Source organism: Falco biarmicus, chromosome 3 (genome assembly GCF_023638135.1).
Source record: "Falco biarmicus isolate bFalBia1 chromosome 3, bFalBia1.pri, whole genome shotgun sequence".
NCBI lineage: Eukaryota > Metazoa > Chordata > Aves > Falconiformes > Falconidae > Falco > Falco biarmicus.
The window spans coordinates 117,226,107-117,245,855 of record NC_079290.1 but is presented as its reverse complement, the minus strand read 5'-3'; the positions used below and the strand labels follow the sequence as shown (position 1 = coordinate 117,245,855).

At 48.6% G+C, this 19,749-nt stretch overlaps 1 protein-coding gene across 7 annotated transcripts in view; it reads left to right on the top strand.

Moving 5' to 3' along the window:
- Positions 1-13,443, top strand: part of NFYC (nuclear transcription factor Y subunit gamma) — a 37,209-nt gene extending 23,766 nt beyond the window's left edge. For 6 of the 7 annotated variants that reach the window (XM_056332100.1, XM_056332105.1, XM_056332103.1 and 3 more), the window contains 7 exons: positions 268-381; positions 2,755-2,850; positions 6,801-6,974; positions 7,293-7,451; positions 11,096-11,203; positions 11,952-12,011; positions 12,544-13,443. In XM_056332100.1, coding sequence (XP_056188075.1) covers positions 268-381; positions 2,755-2,850; positions 6,801-6,974; positions 7,293-7,451; positions 11,096-11,203; positions 11,952-12,011; positions 12,544-12,663 — 831 coding nt within the window. In that variant the 3' untranslated portion in view covers positions 12,664-13,443. The remainder of the gene's footprint in view (positions 1-267; positions 382-2,754; positions 2,851-6,800; positions 6,975-7,292; positions 7,452-11,095; positions 11,204-11,951; positions 12,012-12,543) is intronic. The other variant, XM_056332107.1, reaches the window with a different exon arrangement.
- The last annotated feature ends 6,306 nt before the right edge of the window (positions 13,444-19,749 follow it).

Sequence of the window (19,749 nt, the reverse complement as noted above, 5' to 3'; positions counted from 1 at the left end):
CAAATTTTAGATGTTCAATACTCCTAATGCTGCGTTTAACGTGAGGCTGATAACTCTTTGGACCATCAGACCCATAGATACTCTGATGTGGGAATTTCCCTGCTGAAACAGTGCAAGCATTCAGCTTTGACTAACGTGATAAAGTTACTCTTGACTACCACTCTGCGGTATTAGGATACTAATGGTAAACTTTTTTAAAAAAAAAAAAAAAAAAATATGTATATATATATATATATATATATATATAAAATTTCAATGTAATTGCAGATGATTAGTGCAGAAGCTCCTGTGTTGTTCGCCAAGGCAGCTCAGATATTCATAACAGAATTGACTTTGCGAGCATGGATACACACAGAAGATAACAAGCGCAGGACTCTGCAGGTAACGGAGCTGCTCCTACCTACCCTTCAGCTGCTTCGCAAACTGTTTCCAACTCCTTGTTTCCATAATATGAGGCATGTTTTGTAGACAGTAACTTAGTACCTGTGTTTATCACTACAAACCCCTGTACAAAGCACAGCAGGCAGTGTAACTGTGCAACTGAAATGCTTTTTTGTCTTAATTTGTTTTTAAAAGAAGAACCAAACAACAACAAAGCCCAAAAAATCAAAGCTGCAGCTTTCAACTAATTGTAACCTGCTGCAACGGCTCAGGATAGCTGTAGCTGTTGGGCTTCTGGCTGATTTGTTTTTCAGTAGTAGTTCTAATGTAAGCTTGTAGATGTTAGTTTGTGTCAATTTATGTGTAGAGATGAAAACAAAAATACCCTCCTCCAGAACAGATTACTGTTTCTTCTGTTCAGGAATAGTAATTTTTTAGTGGTTCAAGAGGAAACTGTAACTCTTTAGGGTCTTTTATGGGAGGGAATAAGACAAAAGGCATTCACTTTTAGTCTTTTTATGTTGACCAGAACTACCTGAGACTATAATAACCACCAGTTCAGGCCCTCGGATCAGAGGTGAGAGATTGTGATATTTAAGACCGTGTCAGCTCTCCTGTTCTGTGGTGCAGAGATTGCTGTAGCAGCAAGGAGACATGTCTGACCTCAATCCAAAGCTGCCCTATTGAGTGGGCATCCAGCCACTCGGTCCCCACTAAATTGCACGAATGCTATTCCCTTAACCCCGGGTTCAGTGCAGTTACTGAGAGAAGGGTGTATCTGATGCACATTCAATGAACAAGATGCTTCTGCAGTACAAGTGACAGCTCAGGCACGTCCTGTTAACAGTTTTCAAGCTTGGATGGATCCGTTTATTTCAGGATCACACTTAAATCCTGGTCCTAATGTGTAAGACCTTGATGCCGCTCGGGTTTTCTTTCTGACTGCCTTGCCTTCCACCACAGCTGCCATCCTGGAACAGCTGCTCTCCGCATGGGCAGTGCAGCTGGAGAAATGCAGTCTGTGCGTAGCGAGTATTGGGGATGAAAATTTCGACTGGAGCGGTCTGACTTAGGGAAGTTTATTCCTGAGGAAATTGGATTGAACCCAATCTTCAGCATGAAGAATGAAATATGAGATACATCTGCTCAGTAAAAGTTTTCTTCCTGCTGAAGATACTTTTATAATATAGGCTGCCTGCAGAACAAAAGAAATGTCTCTCATGCTTTTTTTTGATTGTTGTTTGGCCATTAAATGCTAGGACAGCACAAGGTTTAGAAATGTCAACTAGCCTGAAATGAGAGATTTGATAGTCTTTTAAACTTTACCTACTCATTAGGCAGTGTAGGCATCTTTGTCTGAAATCTTGTTCATATATATATATATGCTTTACAAATTTATTTTCAGCTAATGAGAATGAGACATTTAATAGCTTCTTGATGAGCCCTGCTTTTTAAGATGGCTTGCAAGAATTTAAAAATGACAGAGTACTTCCCCCCCCCCCCCCCCTTTTTTTTTATTAAGAAATTCAGCTTTTTTATCTTGGGGGTTGATTCGCATCTTAAGCAAATACATTTAAGTGATGACTTATTGCTGGGTAACTGTTTGTTCAGGTCTTTAATGCTTTGACCTAATGCTATCCTTTAGATTTCTTTTTCAGGCAAGGTATAAAAGTAAAGTTACAAGCTGTAACTTACCTTGCCAGTTTTCCATTGAAGCTCGTTGGCTCTTGCACATCCTTTTTCTGATACATGTTTGGCCAGTTTGCTGAGTATATGTTTTAATCTTCATGCTTTCTTTTAACCATTTTGCCCTTCCACATGCTGAAGCTTGTTCTCTCAACACCTCTTGGGATTCCCCTGCCCTGCATAAGATCCTGTGATACATTTTTTTCTTTTTATTTTTTTTAATCCCATCCCCAACTCAATGGATTCTGCATATGTGTTGCTACTAATACATGGAGCACTCATCGTGGTCTTTCTGCCAAGTTTCTTTTCAGATATCTTTGGGATTTTTAAATTATTTTGGGATGAATTCCCCATTTTAACGTGCTAAAAGGCTTATGGCAGTTGTCGTGAGCCCTCTGTAGTGAATTTACAGCAGCGCTGTTGTGGAGAGCCTGATTAGGCCTGGTGGGTGAGTCGATGAGTGTAAAAGCCTGAGTTTGATAAGCACCTTCTTACTGCACATCTCAAAGGCCGCGCGCAGCACAGGACAGTGTTGGGACTGAAACAGAAGGGTTTGCCACCACCTGGCTTGACCGCTTGGGATCTGGAGAAGACACCCTCCCTGGACTCGATTAAAAAGCTCTAACTTCATTTATCCAGTGACAAAACAGACTTCTGAAGAATGGTTTTCTCTCTTTGTTGTTATAGAGGAATGACATTGCCATGGCAATTACAAAGTTTGATCAATTTGATTTTCTTATCGATATTGTTCCAAGAGATGAACTGAAACCTCCAAAGCGGCAGGTGAGACACAAAAATGATTGCCTTGTTGTCTGTCCTTTCCTGGGTGTGATTTCAGTCTCTTAATTAAAAGGGAGTTGATAAAGGAGTACTGAATCAGATTTAAACATGAGGTTTGTGCCTCTCTCCTTGACATATTTGTTTTCGGTAGTTTTCAGGTTCATCATTCTTAATCATTTTATGGAAATAGAGCTTGAGTGGAAGTTTACAGAAGGCTGACTTGGGGTTTTACTTAAGTGACAAAAACTACTAACTAGTTCTGATGCCAGATGTTGCCAGTGTTAAAAAAATGTGGGAGTGTGCTGAGTCCTCATCCTTTGGCTTGTAAAGGGAGAAACAGGCTTCTTCGCCTAAAGTACCACCTCCTGCATCCTTTGGGGCAGTCATTGCTACTGTAAACATCCTTGACTGGAAGCTGTAAGGTGCTAGAAGGAGCTTTCAGTCGGATGTTTACAGCAGGAGGCTGCTGCGGTCATCTGAGTGTAAGATCTCTGAAACTTAGGGGCCCTTGTGTTTTACAAAGCCCTTGTTTCCCTCCAGGTTTGAGGCGATGCTGAAAATGCAGTGAGGTGGGGTTGAAGCTCAATCTTGCCACTTCAAATGTACAAAGAAACAGCTCCTGGTAGATGTAATTCATCTCCTCCTGAAAGCTTGGTGTTCTGCTCCTGAAAGTTCACCAGTTCAGTTATTACACGTCTCTCTTCGTTACAAGTTGTCTGATTAGATGGTTGGGCTAGCATCAGTACACCTCTCCTAGGGAACGGCTCCGTCTGGACAGTGCTGCACCTTGTTCAGCAACTCCTGGAATCGCTGCCCAGCACTCAACTGGAGCAATTTCTTCTGAACAGTAAATGCAAAAATTCAAAAAAATGTTCTAATAATTCCTTCAACTGGCTTTCTGATCCTGTTGAAGGTTTGCAATGTAGTTAGCCTTTGAAAAAAACCCAAGGTTAAAATAGCTTCTCTAGCGAGTGCTACTGGAGAGGCTGGCGTGCTGTAAAACATCTTTCTGGCAAATGCTTTACTTGGAATTTTTTCTTTGATGTGTTTTTTTGTATTCCAATATAAATTCTGGATAACATGCAAAAAGATACCTGCTCTGAGTGTAGAGACCAGCGTTTCCACTGGGGACTTGGATTTTGGGAGTTGCTGGTTTACTTCTTGTCATGAAGTCCTTGTGCTACTGAAGTGATGGCCAAAGGGAGGAAACTTCACCCTTCATGATGATGTCCTGAGTTGAGTTTAACCTCATGTTCTGATTTCCAGAAGCAGCGTGACTCTGGTAAATGAGGAGAATACCTTTCTGTGCCACAATATGTGCAGGAGAGTCCATTCCGCTGCCGCAGTCAGCTGCGGTTATAATTAGTAGCATCCCAAGGCTTCATTACATGTGTGCTGGCAACTCTTGTCTTCTGTACACGTAGTGAGCGTCACACGTAGGAGCATGGCACAGCTCCTTCACCGAGTTCCCCGCATTATCCCTGCGGCAGTGCGGCAGAGGCAATTTATCCAAAGATCGTTAGTTGGGTATTAAAGAAAAAGACAAAGTCGCAGCCTGCACAGCCGCTCTCGGTGCTTTGCTTAACTGGGGGAAAGAAAACCCACGTTCAGTTTATTCAGCTGAGTAAGCTGGCTGCAGCCTGGAGTAACACAGGTTAATTCTGGCATTGCAAACTCAGTTCTTTCTCCTTTAGGTGCCTCATTCAGTTATTCTGCTCTGTAGTCCTATTTTTAGTAGTACTCCATGTTTGGGAGGGAGAACATTGCCCATATCTTTTCCTTGCCGGAGACTTTTGTTTCGCATCAGAATGTTCTGATTACAGAACATTCAAGTTCTATAATCAAACGAACACCCAAAGTGTTTTAGTAGCGTGTTAGAAGCGTATAGGTTGCCAGATTAACGTGTCGTGATGATAGATCGCGCCAGAGCTGTGTCTTTTGCATTGCACAGCATCAGCAGTGGAACCCTGTTGGGGTTTGGTTTGAAACAGGCTTTAGAGATCTGTCTCACGCTGGTACATCCGCTGCCTGTGAAAACTGCTGAATCACTAGAAATAACTTCTCAGGGCAAGAGAAGTTTAATGGAGAAAGAGCTGCGCGGTACAAATGCAGGTTAGGACTCTGCAGTGGAAAATACAACGGTGTTGAAAAGTGGCTGCCTACGGGCTGACAGCCGGCGCTTTTTGGCCTGGGTTACAATCTGTGTTTTATCTCTACCACAGAAAAGACTGTTTGACAAGTTAGCGTTCATTCTGTGGAAGAGCTGGGAACGAAACTATGACTGTTATGTTGCTCTGGTAACTAATGCCATGGCTTGAAAATAAAAGATGGCAAGTGATGTGGTATAACATCGTTCAAGCAGATTTGGATTTAAAACCATTTTTGCCTGTAGCGAATGCAACTTAACCTGGAACAGATACTTACAGAAGTACTCAGTTGCCTTAATTGTTTCAGGATTCAGCTAGGATTTGAGGCTTAGAATGCTCTAGAAATAATGTATCTGAAGATGGGGCTTTATAGCAACAGCCACAGCTCTTCTATGCATGCAGTTTTGTGGTTGACAGGAGCCATGCCCTGTTGAATATATATTTTAAATTTGTTATTAATCCTGCCCCCAAAGGATTTGATGAAGTGAGTGGGAATAATCAGTGAACTACCATATGTAGGCAGTGTTTGATTGCAGTGGTTTGCAGTACCGTGGGATAGTGCTAATGTTTGCTCTGAGAGCCAGGCTTAGAAGTTGCTTCTTGATTACAGCCAACTGTGAACAGCTTAATCTTTGGGGGGGCAATTTTCTGGTAGGCTATTGAGGAACCTCCCAATAGTAAGCCTCTTCCTTAGCTGCTGTCCATCCGAGAGACTAGCATCTAAGCGAACGGGCTCATTTACTCAAGCCTGATGCTCATCTAGACAGCATATGTTGATCTCGTTTAATGTGAATTCTTCTTTTCCTATCCAGTTGGATATACTGAAGGTAATCTGTGAGCAAGTCACATTTAATGCAGGGGAGTCAAGCAGACAGACTCATGTAAGTGAGAATCTACCATGTTGTAGCACGTGTAAACATCCTACACTCTCAGCTGTGAACTCGAGGTGGCTGGGAGAGGATTGTTTACGCCTTCTGCCATGGAGTGAACGTCTGGTGAGCTGCGTCTTCCATAAAGTGCAAGATCCAACTGCTCCTCTAGAGAACTGGGGAATTTTGATTCTTGAGCGTTAACGGCTTGCCACTTAACATAATCTCATAAAATCTACTTCTTTGCCTAAAATATCGTTAATCATAAGGGGCTTTTCTCTCCTAAAGACTTGCTTAGATAAAAGAGAACAGCAGTGTTACAGCCTGTGCTTCTGACAGTGAGCTAGAGCAGAGCCTTTTGTTTCTTCACGCTGTAGAGTTATTCCTGCTACCAGCAGAGTCAGGCTGTTAAGCCATGACACAAGATGAAATTGTTACCGTTCTGGAAAAGCTGGATTTAGAGAAATAAATAAAGGCATGACAGTATGCGTCAAATCCATGACTTTTATTCCCAGGGGTTTAACATTGGAGCTAGACTGAGATTCATTTTGGGCACCTGGGCCACGGAGAGGGTTTTGTTGACAGATGAGGCTTTGTAAGTCTTCCTGGTGCATTTGCAATTCACTCCGTGTTAAGATAACCGGTGAGGATGGAATTTACTGATGAGGAGTTGCGTAGATTTCACCTACGGGAATTTTATCCATTTGCTTCTCGTAATGCAATGGGTGACTACATTATTATACATAAGGTATTAGAAATGGTTTTGATTTCCACATAGCTGAATAAATGAGGAAACTCTTTTTGATTTATCATTTCAGGTTTACTTAGTTAATACCTCATTTGTAACAGTTTAAAGATCCTTTCCCATGGAGCATGCTTATGGGGGGGATGTTGATCTGTTCCCTCCCCGTTTACCTGTCTCTTACCTGTGCTGCAGGAGGAGGTGCGTCAGGCTGTGACCCCAGCGGAGCCCGTCCAGTATTATTTCACGCTGGCTCAGCAGCCTGCTGCAGTGCAGGTTCAGGGCCAACAGCAAGGCCAACAGACCACCACGTCTACAACTACCATCCAGCCAGGACAGATCATCATCGCCCAGCCTCAGCAAGGGCAGGTGAGGGATGAGCAGTGTTGGTTTTGCAGTTCAGTGGAGCCAGTGAAACCCTCTGCTTGCCCGTATATTGTGACATCCTGTTCTCACTGCTCAGAACAGTCTATAACAACATAGAAAAGTGTTTTCTGGTCACGACCAGGTGTTCAGATGCCTTAGTAACAAGGGTTATCTAGGTCCTGGGTTCCCTTCGTGGTGGTTTAAGCATCAGCAAGTAACAGTGGGTCTGGGAAGCAGTCTGTCTATTACAGTGTCTGTGTCTTGTGGCTGTTTCCCCTGTGTTCAGTCCTTGCTTCGTCCTTATCCCCGTTTTGATTGCAGACCACCCCTGTGACGATGCAGGTTGGAGAAGGCCAGCAGGTCCAGATAGTGCAGGCTCAGCCGCAAGGACAGACCCAGCAGGCTCAGAGTGGAACTGGGCAGACCATGCAAGTCATGCAGCAGATCATCACCAATACAGGAGAAATCCAGCAAATACCGGTAAGATTTTGCCAGTAGAAATGTGCAACAGTCTTGTGAGCAAACTCTCCACTGGTGTTCTGGCATGAGACTGTATATGTATGCTTTTTTAACTGTAAGAGGAGGTTTTGGATTGAGTGGTGTGTTTCGTGCACTTAGAGAGAAAAACTAACCAGGTGTGACACAAAGGGGGAAATAAATCTAACCCATCTAGTGCAGACTGATTGCCCACCCCCAACACTTTCCCCTGAGTGAAAGACTTAGGAAGCAATAAATAAAATATTTCCTGGATAAACCTTAGTTCTTTACTTCAGCATGGTTTCAATAAAGCATAATTAACTTCTTTTGCCTTTACTTGGTTCTGCCTCTGCAATCTGAAGTCATGACCTGGCAGTCTGAGTGGGAAAGGTGCCATCTGTGAGTTATTAATAAACTTTCATGTTATAAGAAGTATTTCTGCAAAATACTTCGAGCTGGTTGGAGGAATGGTTTTGCAGAACCAGAAAATAATCTTCTTGCTTTCACGTCAGTGTAGACCTGCTGTGGCCTTAAGAATGGGATTTTGAGTACCCAGCATCAGCAGTAACATCCTGGCACGTGTCCTAGGTAAACATGTGGGGCAAAAAAATGTCACGGTTCCCCCCCCCCCGCCCCGACTCTGTGACTTAGGATCACAACAAAGTTGGGTCTTTTGGTTCCCATCTGGAAAATTTCACACCTCTTAAAGAAAAGAAAAAGAATCTGTCTGTCCAGTTCTGTGTACTTAACCAGCAACCCAAAGGTCAGACCAAGTGACCAAGACAAGTATTTCACTTTGTCTTTGATTTCAGTTATTAAGAACTGCACCCACAGCTGTGGCAAAACTGATCTTTCACACAAGTTTCACTTTTCAAGATTTGCTAAGTTTCCCCCCTGTACCTCTGGCAAATGTTCATGCTTTGACACAGCATCTTGAGAAAGGTTTGAATTGTGGGTGCTGCCAGATTTTTCCAACTCGCTTCCAAATTCTTTTCATCTCTTAAGTCTTCAGCTGCTTCCTAACTGCTTGGCTTAAGGTGTTGGTCAGAAAGGAAGTTAATTGCTTGCCAGATATGGTGGTCTACTACAAACAAACTTTTTTCTTCTGTGCATTCTCCAGTACCTTTCTTTTACTTTTTTTTTTTTTTTTTCCTTCTGCCTTTCATTATGAAAGTCTCTGCAAGATACTTGTTCTTCAAAGCATTTTGGAAGGAGATCTCCACCTCCAGCCTCAGTGAATCCATTGCAACAGTACTGAATGTTGCAGCATCCTCCTTTGGCGCAGCAATAAAAGAACAGCTCAGACTTGTTTTCCAGTTGTCTCCAGTGAGTGCTGTAACTCCCTACAAGGAGGGGGCTTGGAGATTTGCTAGGAGAAAGAATTCTTTATCAAGTAGCTGTGAGGAGGCCATAACCTTCTGCAGAAAGCGACTGTTCTCCACGTAGGTTGATCCTGTTGCAAGTGGTCTCGTGTTCTAGGAATGTGAGACTGGAGACTTTTTAATTAGCGTCTGGTTTTGGCCAAGCATATGCTTCTACCTTCCTCTTGCCTGGGAGCATCTAAGAACAGGTAGTTGTGACTGGTCCTCAGAAACTTCTTGTGCTGCAGATGTGAGATGGAAACTGCCAAGTGCCAGAGTGACATCTTTAGCTTTTGGGAGCACTTGAGTCTCTCATAATTGTAAGACCACAAAACAGAGCAACTTAGGAGCAGTGCTTTAATGAAATACTCACAACTTGCACTTCTCTACCTAGCAGAGATACCGTTCTGACTGTAATTAAGTGGATTCTTAATCACAGCGTGCTGAAGAGTCACAGTTTGTGCTGAAGGAAGCATCTTTCCCCTTGCTCATTTTCAGCAAGCAAAGTAAAATAGAACATGGAGCTTGCTGCGAGAGCTTTTTAGTGCTGTAACCTGGAAAGCACTTTTTGGTTTCACAGAATTGCAGTCCTTTGTCGTCTTCAGTGCTGTTGTCCGTTCTGCTCTTCTTTCTGCTGTGCTTTTCTTATTTTTCACCTTGAGTTTCTTTTTTCTCTTGGTATGGTTAGTGCTGTCTTCTGGTAGTTCCTTTTCACTCTGGTATTTGTTAGGGTTCAGCGAGGAATCTTTCATAACACAAATGTGACAGTTGGAAACACTCTCACGAAACTGGTAGTGCCTCTGGCGATTGCAGGAGTGTTGAAAAAATCTTACTAATGTGCTCTGCTGGTTTTCCACGTGCTCCTGATACTGCGTGTACTTCTCTGCTGCGATTTACCATTTGCTCTAGGACCTGTGGAAAGCCGACTTACATTTTTATAAATGGAGAAAAATTGGAAGCATATACATCAATTAAATGGTAATCACTCATTTGCCCACATTAATTCCGTGTTAAATTTAATCTGTGTCTTAGCTGGACTTCATTAGGCAGGTTCTTTGGAGCTTACTCTCATTTCTGGAAGACCGCTCTTTCTAAATCGCTTTGGCCTATTCAGTTAGTAGTGTAGTTGCAATCTAAGCAGGCAGCCCCCAGCATGGAAAACGTGATCTGTCGGCAGATCTCGGTGCAGAAACAAATTCTTTATTGAAATGTTTATGCTCATGTGGAGTTTATTTGCTCTTGAAATAATATTGGAGCTTATAGACACAGCTGGTGAAGTCAGCAGCGTTTGTGTAGATGCCAAAACCATGTTCTAGGCACTTGAACCTGTGTCAGCGAGCAGTTTTTAAAGTGTTTTCTATGTCCTTCTTTCCCCTTTTGAAAAAGAGGAAAACTCAGAAACATTTTTTGTATATAATTAACCTTAAGACGGTGAATCTAAATGGTCTAAAGTTAAATAACACATAATGAAAAAATTCAGCAGTAGTATCAATCATACTGTGACCTTTTTATTGCTTCTGGGGTGTGTATTAGCAGTATTAGCTGTTTGCATCGCAGGTTACGATGGTGACGTTGTCTTCATATCCCACACCCCCAAGCATCTAACCTTGCAAGCTCAAGGCTGTACAAAATAAATTTACATTTCAATGTTATACACAGAAGTATTGACCTTTTATTTATATAAATTTATTTATTTATATAAATATAATTATATTTAATTATCGGCCTTTGCCAGGTGGGGGTTGACATATATTGGCAGAGAGTTGCACTGTAAGCCTCCAAATATATCCTTGGGTTTTGCCATCTCTGCCGGCTTTATTTATGTGAAAATTTCCCATATATTCTTTAATATTTTTTGGCACGCTCTAATGGCAGTGTCGTTACGTGTGGCTAGCTCGTAACAATTTTCTTTATGTGAAATGATAGATCAAAGTAGTAACTTGATGCTTGTAACCAAACGGAAAAATAAGCATTCTCAAAGCTCTCTGAAATTTAGCAATTAATACGCTTTAGCTACTAACTGACCACTCCCGTTCTGGAGAAAGGAGTAATGTTGTGCTTCCTCGGGGTTTTACTTCAAGAACCTACAGGAGTTCTGTGGACTTCATTCTTGCTTTGGCAGGGTCTGTGGTAGTTACTCATCTAAACTGTGAATCAACTGAAGCTTCCCGGTGTCATCTATTACTCCGGCTTCGGTTATGGAAATAAAGAAGGCAAGTTTGTGTGTTTCAGGTTACACAGTTACCTGTTTAATTTTCTTTCCCTGCCCCCTCCACTTGTCTCCAGGTTCAGTTGAATGCTGGCCAGCTGCAGTATATCCGCTTAGCCCAACCTGTGTCAGGCACCCAGGTAGTCCAGGGGCAGATCCAGACGCTTGCAACCAATGCACAGCAGGTATGCACTATAACAGCAGGGCCGACATGAACCGGTAAAGTGTTGTTCCCTAGCTCCTGAAACTGCAAATTCCAGTCGAATTTACCAACTCTTGGGCTAGGATTCCTGCATTTCTTTTCTTCCTGTTGCTTTCATCGGAATAATAAAGCAAGGAGCATAGCGGAAGCCTCCTTTACCTATACATGAAAGGTGCATGCATATATGTACGCGTGTGTGTGTGTGTCACTGTATAAAGCTCATGCTGCTTCTGAGCTGATTGCAGGTAAAACTTCGGTTCATCAACCTTCTCTTTACTTCTGCTCCTTCTGGCTGGGTGAGGGAGGAGCAGCCGTGCAACCTCTCAGGAAAGCTATTGCAGAGGTGAAACATCAAGACCAGCGTTGCTGCCAGCAGGTTGTCTCATGTTCTTGTTGAGACTGGTCGCTAAGGGATTCTTCTCTGCCTTCAGAGGATAGGAAGGCTGCTGCTTTTCTGTGATCCTGGAGGCCGCCTTCTCCTCGTGAAAAGTCAGAGAGGACAGGCTTGTGTTTGGTTTGGAACAACTGAACCCCATGTCCTTTGTTCTTGACTCACGGTTAGCACCAGCATGGCTGCGGGCTGGTGGCATAAGCCATGTCTTACCATGTGGTGGGATAATGAAGCTTGAAAGAGTCTAAAAGCTCTTGAAAGGCAGCAGCAGAATGTTGTTAGTGGGGTTCTGACCCTCTGCGAAGTGCTGGCAGTGACCATCCTTCTCTTATCCTTCTAGATAACGCAGACAGAAGTCCAGCAAGGGCAGCAGCAGTTCAGCCAGTTCACAGACGGGCAGGTAAGAGCTTGGGGTTCGGTGGTGCTGCGTCCCCTTGAAGTCAAGGACTGGAAGGACTGGCCTGAAGGCTTGCGTGTTCTGGAAAATTGGCTTCTCACAATAAAGCCCCCTCTTCTGCTAGCAAACCCGGGAGCAGAACAAGTGAATGCTGTGCCAATCTTAATTCAGGTGGATTCTTTGTGTTCTGCTGCCTTTGCTCCAAATTAGTCCAGTCCCCTGCACTCTGCACTCCCTGTTGAGGAATAAAGGTCTTAACATCTAGTTATTGATGGCTGTGTAAGTAGCCTGAGCTCCATCTGGGCATCAGAAACCCGTAACTTTGTTAGGATTTACTGCAAACGTCCAGAGGCAATTTGTGGTCTGGGTGGTTTTTTTGGCGGGGGGGTGGACACGGCAGATTTTACTCTGACCTGCGAGTTGCTGTTAATGCTGCCACTGAACTTCTGGGTTAATGCACAGCGTTGCGCTCGGAGGGAGCTGGTGCTGGCTGCGATGAGAACTGACAGTTGTTTCTTTCCCCTGTCTCTGCCAGCAACTTTATCAGATCCAGCAAGTGACCATGCCTGCAGGCCAGGACATCACCCAGCCCATGTTCATTCAGTCCACCAACCAAACCTCAGATGGCCAAGCCACACAAGTGACAGGAGACTGAACAGGGACGTTGTAGCGAGTCTTCCCTCTGCGTGGAAGCGAACACGTACCAGCTTGACGCTTGCCATACCAACCTGGTCTGATGAATACATCTGCTTCTGTGTATCTGTACTTGATATTAAGCCTATAGTAGGCTGCAATCTCTGGTGCACTATACACCTTCCTCTGGTGGGTATGAGAGAATATCCAACAGACACTGACAATAATGCAATATTTTTATTTTTATTTTTAGAAATCAAGATTTCGGTATATTCAGCTGCCTGTTCAGACCCATAAAGCTGAAAGAGAACTAATCAAAAGGAATTTGTAGCATCTCATTGAACAACGTGTAAAATATTTTTACCTAGTACAATTATTGAAGGGTGCTGCATCTGGTTTGTTGTAAGAGCTTTATTCCTGGTATTCTGTTTGTAATTTTTCCTCTGAATAGAGCTAGATTCAGTCCTCCCATCTCAGTGGTTTGTTAGGTAGGGGTGTATGGGGGGCATGTGTGTGTTAGATTTTCCTCTCCTGCCTCCTTTTTTGGTAAGCATTGGCTGTATGCAGCTTGAGGGCAGGGAGTAGGGGAGGAGTAATTAAAGTGAAAACAAAAAAAAACATTCCTTGTATCATGACTGTATTTTCTAAGGGCAAAAGATTCTTTAATTTGGCCTGGTTTATTCCAGAAACACTAATGGAAGTCTGGACAAAACCCAGCCCTGCTGTTAACTGTTGTACTAGCTTCAGGCAATGCATGTAATATAAGCTTCATAAAGTGAAATAAATTTCCTTTTTAAGATAATGTGTGTGCTTTCTTTGAGATCCAGTGCCTGGTGTCAACCTGCCAAGCAAGGAGCGTCCTGAATCCCTGGAGAATAGTACACCTGAAGTAGTGAAACTAGCGCCAGGCTGTAAGGGTGGCCTGGAGAAGGGGGTGGACAAGGATCGGGTGACACGGGTGGTTAAGATGTCCTACAGGGATTAATTCCACAGAGCACAGCCCTTCAGCGGTGGGTACCTGTACAGTGGGTACCTGCAGCTTCCACGTGATGTCCAGCTGAATCGGCCAGGAGGAGTTTGGGGCAGGTTTGAGCAAACTCCAGAGGTCAGGTTTAATGCAACACGCCGCAGGGATCCCGGCAGTGTTAAGCCCGGTTTAGGGCTTGGCTAAAAGTGGGGTGCAAGTTTGTAACAGAACCTTTGTGCATCCAACGTCGAGCCGTCTGACATAGTTGGCGTTTTGTCCAGGAGAGGCTCCGTGCCTTTGTGCAGTGCTTGGCAGAGCTGGGAGACAGCGCCGGGGCCGGGGCCAGCGCTGGCACTTGCTTTGCGCTGGCAGGAACGTGGCATTTGCCGCGGTTTTGCAACGAGGAGAGGCTTGGCCATTCCTGCACGTGGCGTGGAACCCGGTGCCCAGGTGCCGGCTGCTTCGCCCCTGGAAGTGCTTTCCCTGGCAGCATCCTGCCCGGCCATGCAGGATGCAGGCGCGAAGCTGGCCCTGGTGCGGGGAGCTGCTGCTGGGGAAGGAAAACGCTGCCTCAGCACTTGGCTGGTGCAAGCTGCTAAATGAGGGCATGGTTGTTCCAGTCAGGCAAGGGAGCTTGCTGCATTACCTGCGTCTCCTGGGCTACATAAATGTCAATTTTCTCCTTTTTTTAAAATTTTCCCCATCCTGTAGTTCCTGGGAGCCAGCAGTGTCCTGCAGCGGCACTGCAGCCCAGCACCTTCCCAAGCATCACCCCCGTGGTACCACAGCCTCGTGCGTAAGTAGCCTGGAACATCAAAACCCACCAAATCACTTTGTTAGGATTTAGCAGCACATGTCTAGCAGCCGTTTGTGGGTTGGGTTGTTTTTTGAAGGGGGGGCGGATTTTACTTGGACCTGTGAGTTGCTGGTAACGCCACCAGGAAAGTTGTGGAGTTAATGGGCGGCGTGGGGCTGGGTGGGAGCTGGGGTTGGGTGCGATGGGAACGCACGCTTGTTTCTTTCTCCCACTGCTGTCTCTGCCAGCAGCTCTACCCACCCAGCAAGCGGCCGTGCCTGCGGGCATTGCCCAGCCCTTGTGGCTGCAGCCCACCGGCCCGGGGCGGGGGTCCATGGCAGGGCTGGGGATGTGCCCTGGAGCAGCATCTCCTCCCGTGCAGGGAAAAGGTGGAAGTGGCGGAGGGGAAAAAGAACCTCGTGGCGGGGAAAAGCACCTTGCGGGGAAAAAACACTTTGCGTGGAAGGTGGGAGCGGCCACGAGAGGGCGCCCGTGGGCGGTACTGCCCGGGGAGGGCTGGGGGGGGGGGGGGATACCCCGGAGGAGCGCGGGGCCACCGAGGCTCCGACCCTCGCTGCCCCCTGCCCAAGCTGCCGTCGGTGCCAGCAGCTGGGTCCCACCCGAGCCGAGGTGCTGTGGCCGGTGCTGGTGCTTCCCACCCGCCCTCAGCAGCACGGCGGGAAGGGATGCGCTGCCTCCCCCGCAGCTCGGTGGCCGAAGCGGCGTTTTTCCTTGCGCCGAGGAGCGGAGCTGGGGAATTGGCTCGGAAGGATGGAGAGAGACGTGCCGGCTCCTGGAATCGGGAGCAGGGGTAGCAAGCCAGGCTTTTCTGAAGGAAAGCTCTTTACCCAAAGCAGTTGTGTTTGTTTGAAATAGTTTAAATTTGAATGGGAATAAATTGCTTAAAAGACAGAAAATAGGAGGAACACGTGGGATGCTGCTCCTGAAAGGAGTTTCCAGCAAAAGCCTCTGTCGAAGGGGAAGCTGGTTTCGCCACGCTCGCTGTTGTCTTGATGGTCGCCCAAAGCCTGATCTCATCCAGGAGTGTGGGAACGTAACAGACATTAATACTGAAGCTGATTGTGTTAATATTTAACTAATAATGGAGATAAGACGCTGCCTGCGGTGCCAGAGGAGCACCCTAGCTGCCGCGAACAGGAAGGCTGTTTTGAAGAGCTGAAGTTTGTTGGTCACAGGTGCGATAAACCTGGGGTGTTAATGAGAGCCAAATCCTCCGGATAAAGACACGCACCTTCATTTGATCTTCCAAGGGAGCGTGAGGACAAACCGAGCGGTGCCACATTCCCCGAGAGGCTGGGTGAGCCATGGCACCCACTGGGGGGGGGCACCGGACCCTCTGGGCAGCTCAGCGAGTGCCCCCAGGCTTTGTACGATGTACGAAGGTGATAGAGCCCATCGCACCTTTGGGGACCCGGGGGATGAGGGGTGATGGCGAAGCAGCGCTTTCCTCCCAAGGAGCGGTTGGAGATCCCGTTTCTCCTCCCGTTTGGGCGAGCGGTGGCTGCTGATGCTCAGTCACTGCGGGTTTTGCTGCTGACAGCTGCCCTTCCCGGGGGGCTGCTGCATCCAGCCCCCCTCCTGCAAGGAAAAACTGGCTGCACTGAAGGTCACGCTGCTGTCGTGGGGACCAGGAGCCCTGAGGGTCACCGGGTGTGGGAGCCACTGGGCACGTAGGGAAAGGGGCTCAGGTGAAGCAGCCTCTCCTCGCGTGGGCTCTGTGTCCGCTGCCCGCAGCCAGCCCCAGCAAACCGTGTTTCCTCAGGGAAAAGCTGCCGCCCCTGCGGGACTCTCCATCTTCACAGGGACCCCACACTGCTGGAGGGATGTGGCTGCCAACCGCCCTGAGGCTGCCGAGCCAGCGCTGGAGAGCCCAGGGGTGCAAAGCTCTCTTGAAGTCTTCGTCTGTTCTTTATTCCTCACCTTTGGAGCTGGGAAAAGGAGCCGAGTCCCTGCCCCGTCGCACTCCCTGCAACAAGCAGCGTCACGGCAGAGCGAGGTGGAAGCACTCCTGTTCCTCCCGGGGGGCTGCTCTGGGATGCGCCCCAGCTCCGAGCTCAGGCTTCGGGCAGGCCAGCGCCGACACAGCCACGCAGCAGCGCTGGGACCCGGGCAGGGGGCTTGCCCTGGCTTTGGGGCTGAACAGCCCCCCAGACCCTGGCCCGGAGGGTTCCCCATCGCAGCAGGAGGGAGGGAGCCAGCCCTCCGAAGCCAGGACGGGGTGTACCAGCCACTTGTTTGTGAGCAGCGACGCCAGATGCTAATTGCCCTGGGCCAAGGCCAACCCTCCAGCAGAAGCAGGTGCTCCGCAGCACTCTCCCGTGTGTTCCCGGCTCTCTCAGGCCCTCAGCAGCAAATGCAAGTGTTTGACCTCTGCTCCCGCAGGGAAAGAACCAGGCAGGACTTTTGCTGCTGGCCCTCACCAGCCCTTGGCCACCACAGATCGACCTCAACAGGGCTTGGGCTACCTGCTTGCCAAGCCGAGGAAATGGCTCCAGCACTTTCTGAGCTCTGACAGATGCCAGTGGTTGCAAATGCAAACGTCCAGCCTCTGCTCCTATGCAGAAGGCGCCAGGAGTTCTGCTGCTGGCCCTCACCAGCCTTTGGCAGCCACGGACCTGCTGCAACAAAGCTTGGGCTACCTGCTTTCTGAGCCAAGGAAATGGCCCCGACGCTTTCTCAACTCTAAGGTCGCCCACCGGCTGCAAATGGAAATGTCTGGCCTCTGCTCCCACACAGAAGGTGCCAAGCACGAATTATGTTGCTGGCCCTCACCACCCCTTGGCAGCCACGGACCTGCTGCAACAAAGCTTGGGCTACCTGCTTTCTGAGCCAAGGAAACTGTTCCCCGCGATGCTGCCCGCTCCCTGCTCCGCTGCCGGCGCTGCTGGCTGTCCCCAGTGCTTGCCCTGCTACTGGGGTAATGCCAGCCCTGGGTCCACTGAGGCCACCGGCCCCTAGCTTTGCCTGTCCTGGCCACCCAGGCTCCCTCGCACAGAGGGGGCTGGTTGCATCTTCCCTGACCAATGCCACCCTTAGTTCTGCCCAGGACTCCCCAGCATCCCCCCATCCAGGCAGCCAGGCTGGGATTTTGCTCCGGTCCTGGTGCCCGGGGAGGAGTGTTGGCTCCCCCCGGTCCTGCCTGCCCCTCTCCTCAGCCCCCAGCCCTGGGCTGCATACCAGGGCTGCAAAACTTACTGGAAATCCTGTAGATGCAAATCCCAGCCTCCCATCCGTGCCAGGAACTTGAGCTGCAATCCCAGGAGGGCAGCCGGCTCCAAGCACACAGGCCTCACCATCACCCAGCCTTGGAAATCCTCTTTAAAGGAATATCTTTAAAGGATAAAAAAAAATCAGGGCTGGAGGACACGAGCGGCTCTGCGGGACCCCCATGGCCAGGCAGGTGGGGGGCAAAGCCAGCAGAACCGGGCACGACTTCCCATAAACCTCCGCTGGTTCTGACGGGTGGGTCGGTACCGTGTTGATTCAGACTCCCTGGCTCCATCCCAAAACCTCCCAACTCCAGGATCGATAGAGGTTCCCAGTGTCTGGGGGGAGGGGGGCAGGTGATGGGACCTGCCCCTTCCCAACATGTGGTGACCCACAACGCCAGCTCGGTGCCAGCTCCCTGTCCCAGTTAAGCCACCCCTGGGCATTCAGCCCAGCCTGGAGCAACCAGCATCACTGGTCTGTGCCTGCAGCCTTGCAAAATCTTACATGATACCGGGGGGCTGCTGGGGGTCCAACCTGCACCAGCAAAACTGCAGGAGGCCAGAAAGTGAGAGCAACTGGGTGGGGGGTGGGGTGGGGGGGGGGGGGGAGCACACCTTCTCCCCTAATTTATTAGCAGCTCGCTGATTCCAGCAAACAATTTAGAGGAGTGACGTCTTTGTTTTAAAAAAATCAGCAGTTCTTCACTTACAAACAGCTCAGCCGATGCTTCCTTGGCAAACCCAGGACATCAGGCTGGATGTTGCCCATCCAGCTGCGAAGCAGCAGCAGGAATAAGACAACTGCCCACCTCCCCCAGCTCCTCTCCAGCCAGCGCCCACCTTGGGCAAAGTCCTTTCCAGGTCACCTTAACCCTGCCCCCTCCGCAGCTCGGAGGCTTTAATCAATCGCCAGGTGAAACCTAAACCATGCAACCGAGGGGAATACGCCGAACCAAAGGGCAGCCAGATGAAGGTCGAGGCCGCAGCGCCTCGGCTGCAGGAAGCATCTGTCGGGGGGGCGAGATGTGCGGGGGGGACCCTGTGCACAGCTGGGGCCATGCTCCAGGGGCTGCATCCCCCTGGGGAGTGCGGTCAAAGGGACCCAAAGGGGTGAGAGCTGGAGGGGAGCGTGGAGGAGACACCGCGGATTCACTGGGGAGAATTTGGTTTGGGTTTAGAGGATTTCAGCCTCCACGGACACGGCTCTCGGCCCCATCTCGCTGCCATGAGGTCTGCGTGGGGGTGGGAGGGAGAGGCATCCTCGGAGCGGGGGTTTGCAGGCTGGTTCCTGGGGTGGGTTTTACCAGCACCATTTCCCCCGTGCCCCAGTAACTACGATCGTCTATTTATTGAGTGTGTTTCCTGAGACCTACCAAATACCGCAGTGCTCACGAGGGCCCGCGCCGGTGCCAGGATCTCCAACCACCATGTTAAATAATTCACTGGCCAAAGCCTTTAACTTGCTCTCCTCTCCGTGAACACAGGCCCTGGGCACCTGTGTGGGGTGGGGGGACCCAGCTTCTGCAAAGCTGTGGAGACCACGTGGATACAGCTGGGACGGGGAACCGCTGCCCCTGGCTTGCTTGGAAAGGGGATGCCCAGCAGCGTGCCTCAGTTTCCCCATCTGTTAGTGGGAGCCCAGGGCAATAAGGTGGAAGAGCAAATGGCTGTGGGTGTTGGTTGGGAAACACTTGGAGCCTGGCTCGAAGCTGAGTCTGCAAAGGATGGATAGGTGCGGGTGGGGTGAGCTCTGGCTGCTGCAGGGACACCAGGGGGAACAGGCTCCTGGCCTGGGATGGGGAGGATGAGGATATGTCCTTCCCAAGCAACGTGAAGCCTCTCTGTAGGTATTTGGTGTTCCTCTACACCTCGGTGCCTCCAGCAGTTCCTAGACCTAGAGCAAGGGAGGGGAAGGGGGGATGCCCTGCCCTGCGGTGCTCGCTGCCAGGCAGCCTGGCAGGCTTGGTGCTGGCTGCCTTGGGAAGCTCGTGCCTGGGATGCTGCGAGCCTGGTGGCCGGGGGCAGCTCCAGAGATGCTCGATCCTGTGAGGTCTGGGAGGCTTGTGCCCAGGATGCTCCATACCCCGCGGTTCAGGATGCTCACTCATGGGATGC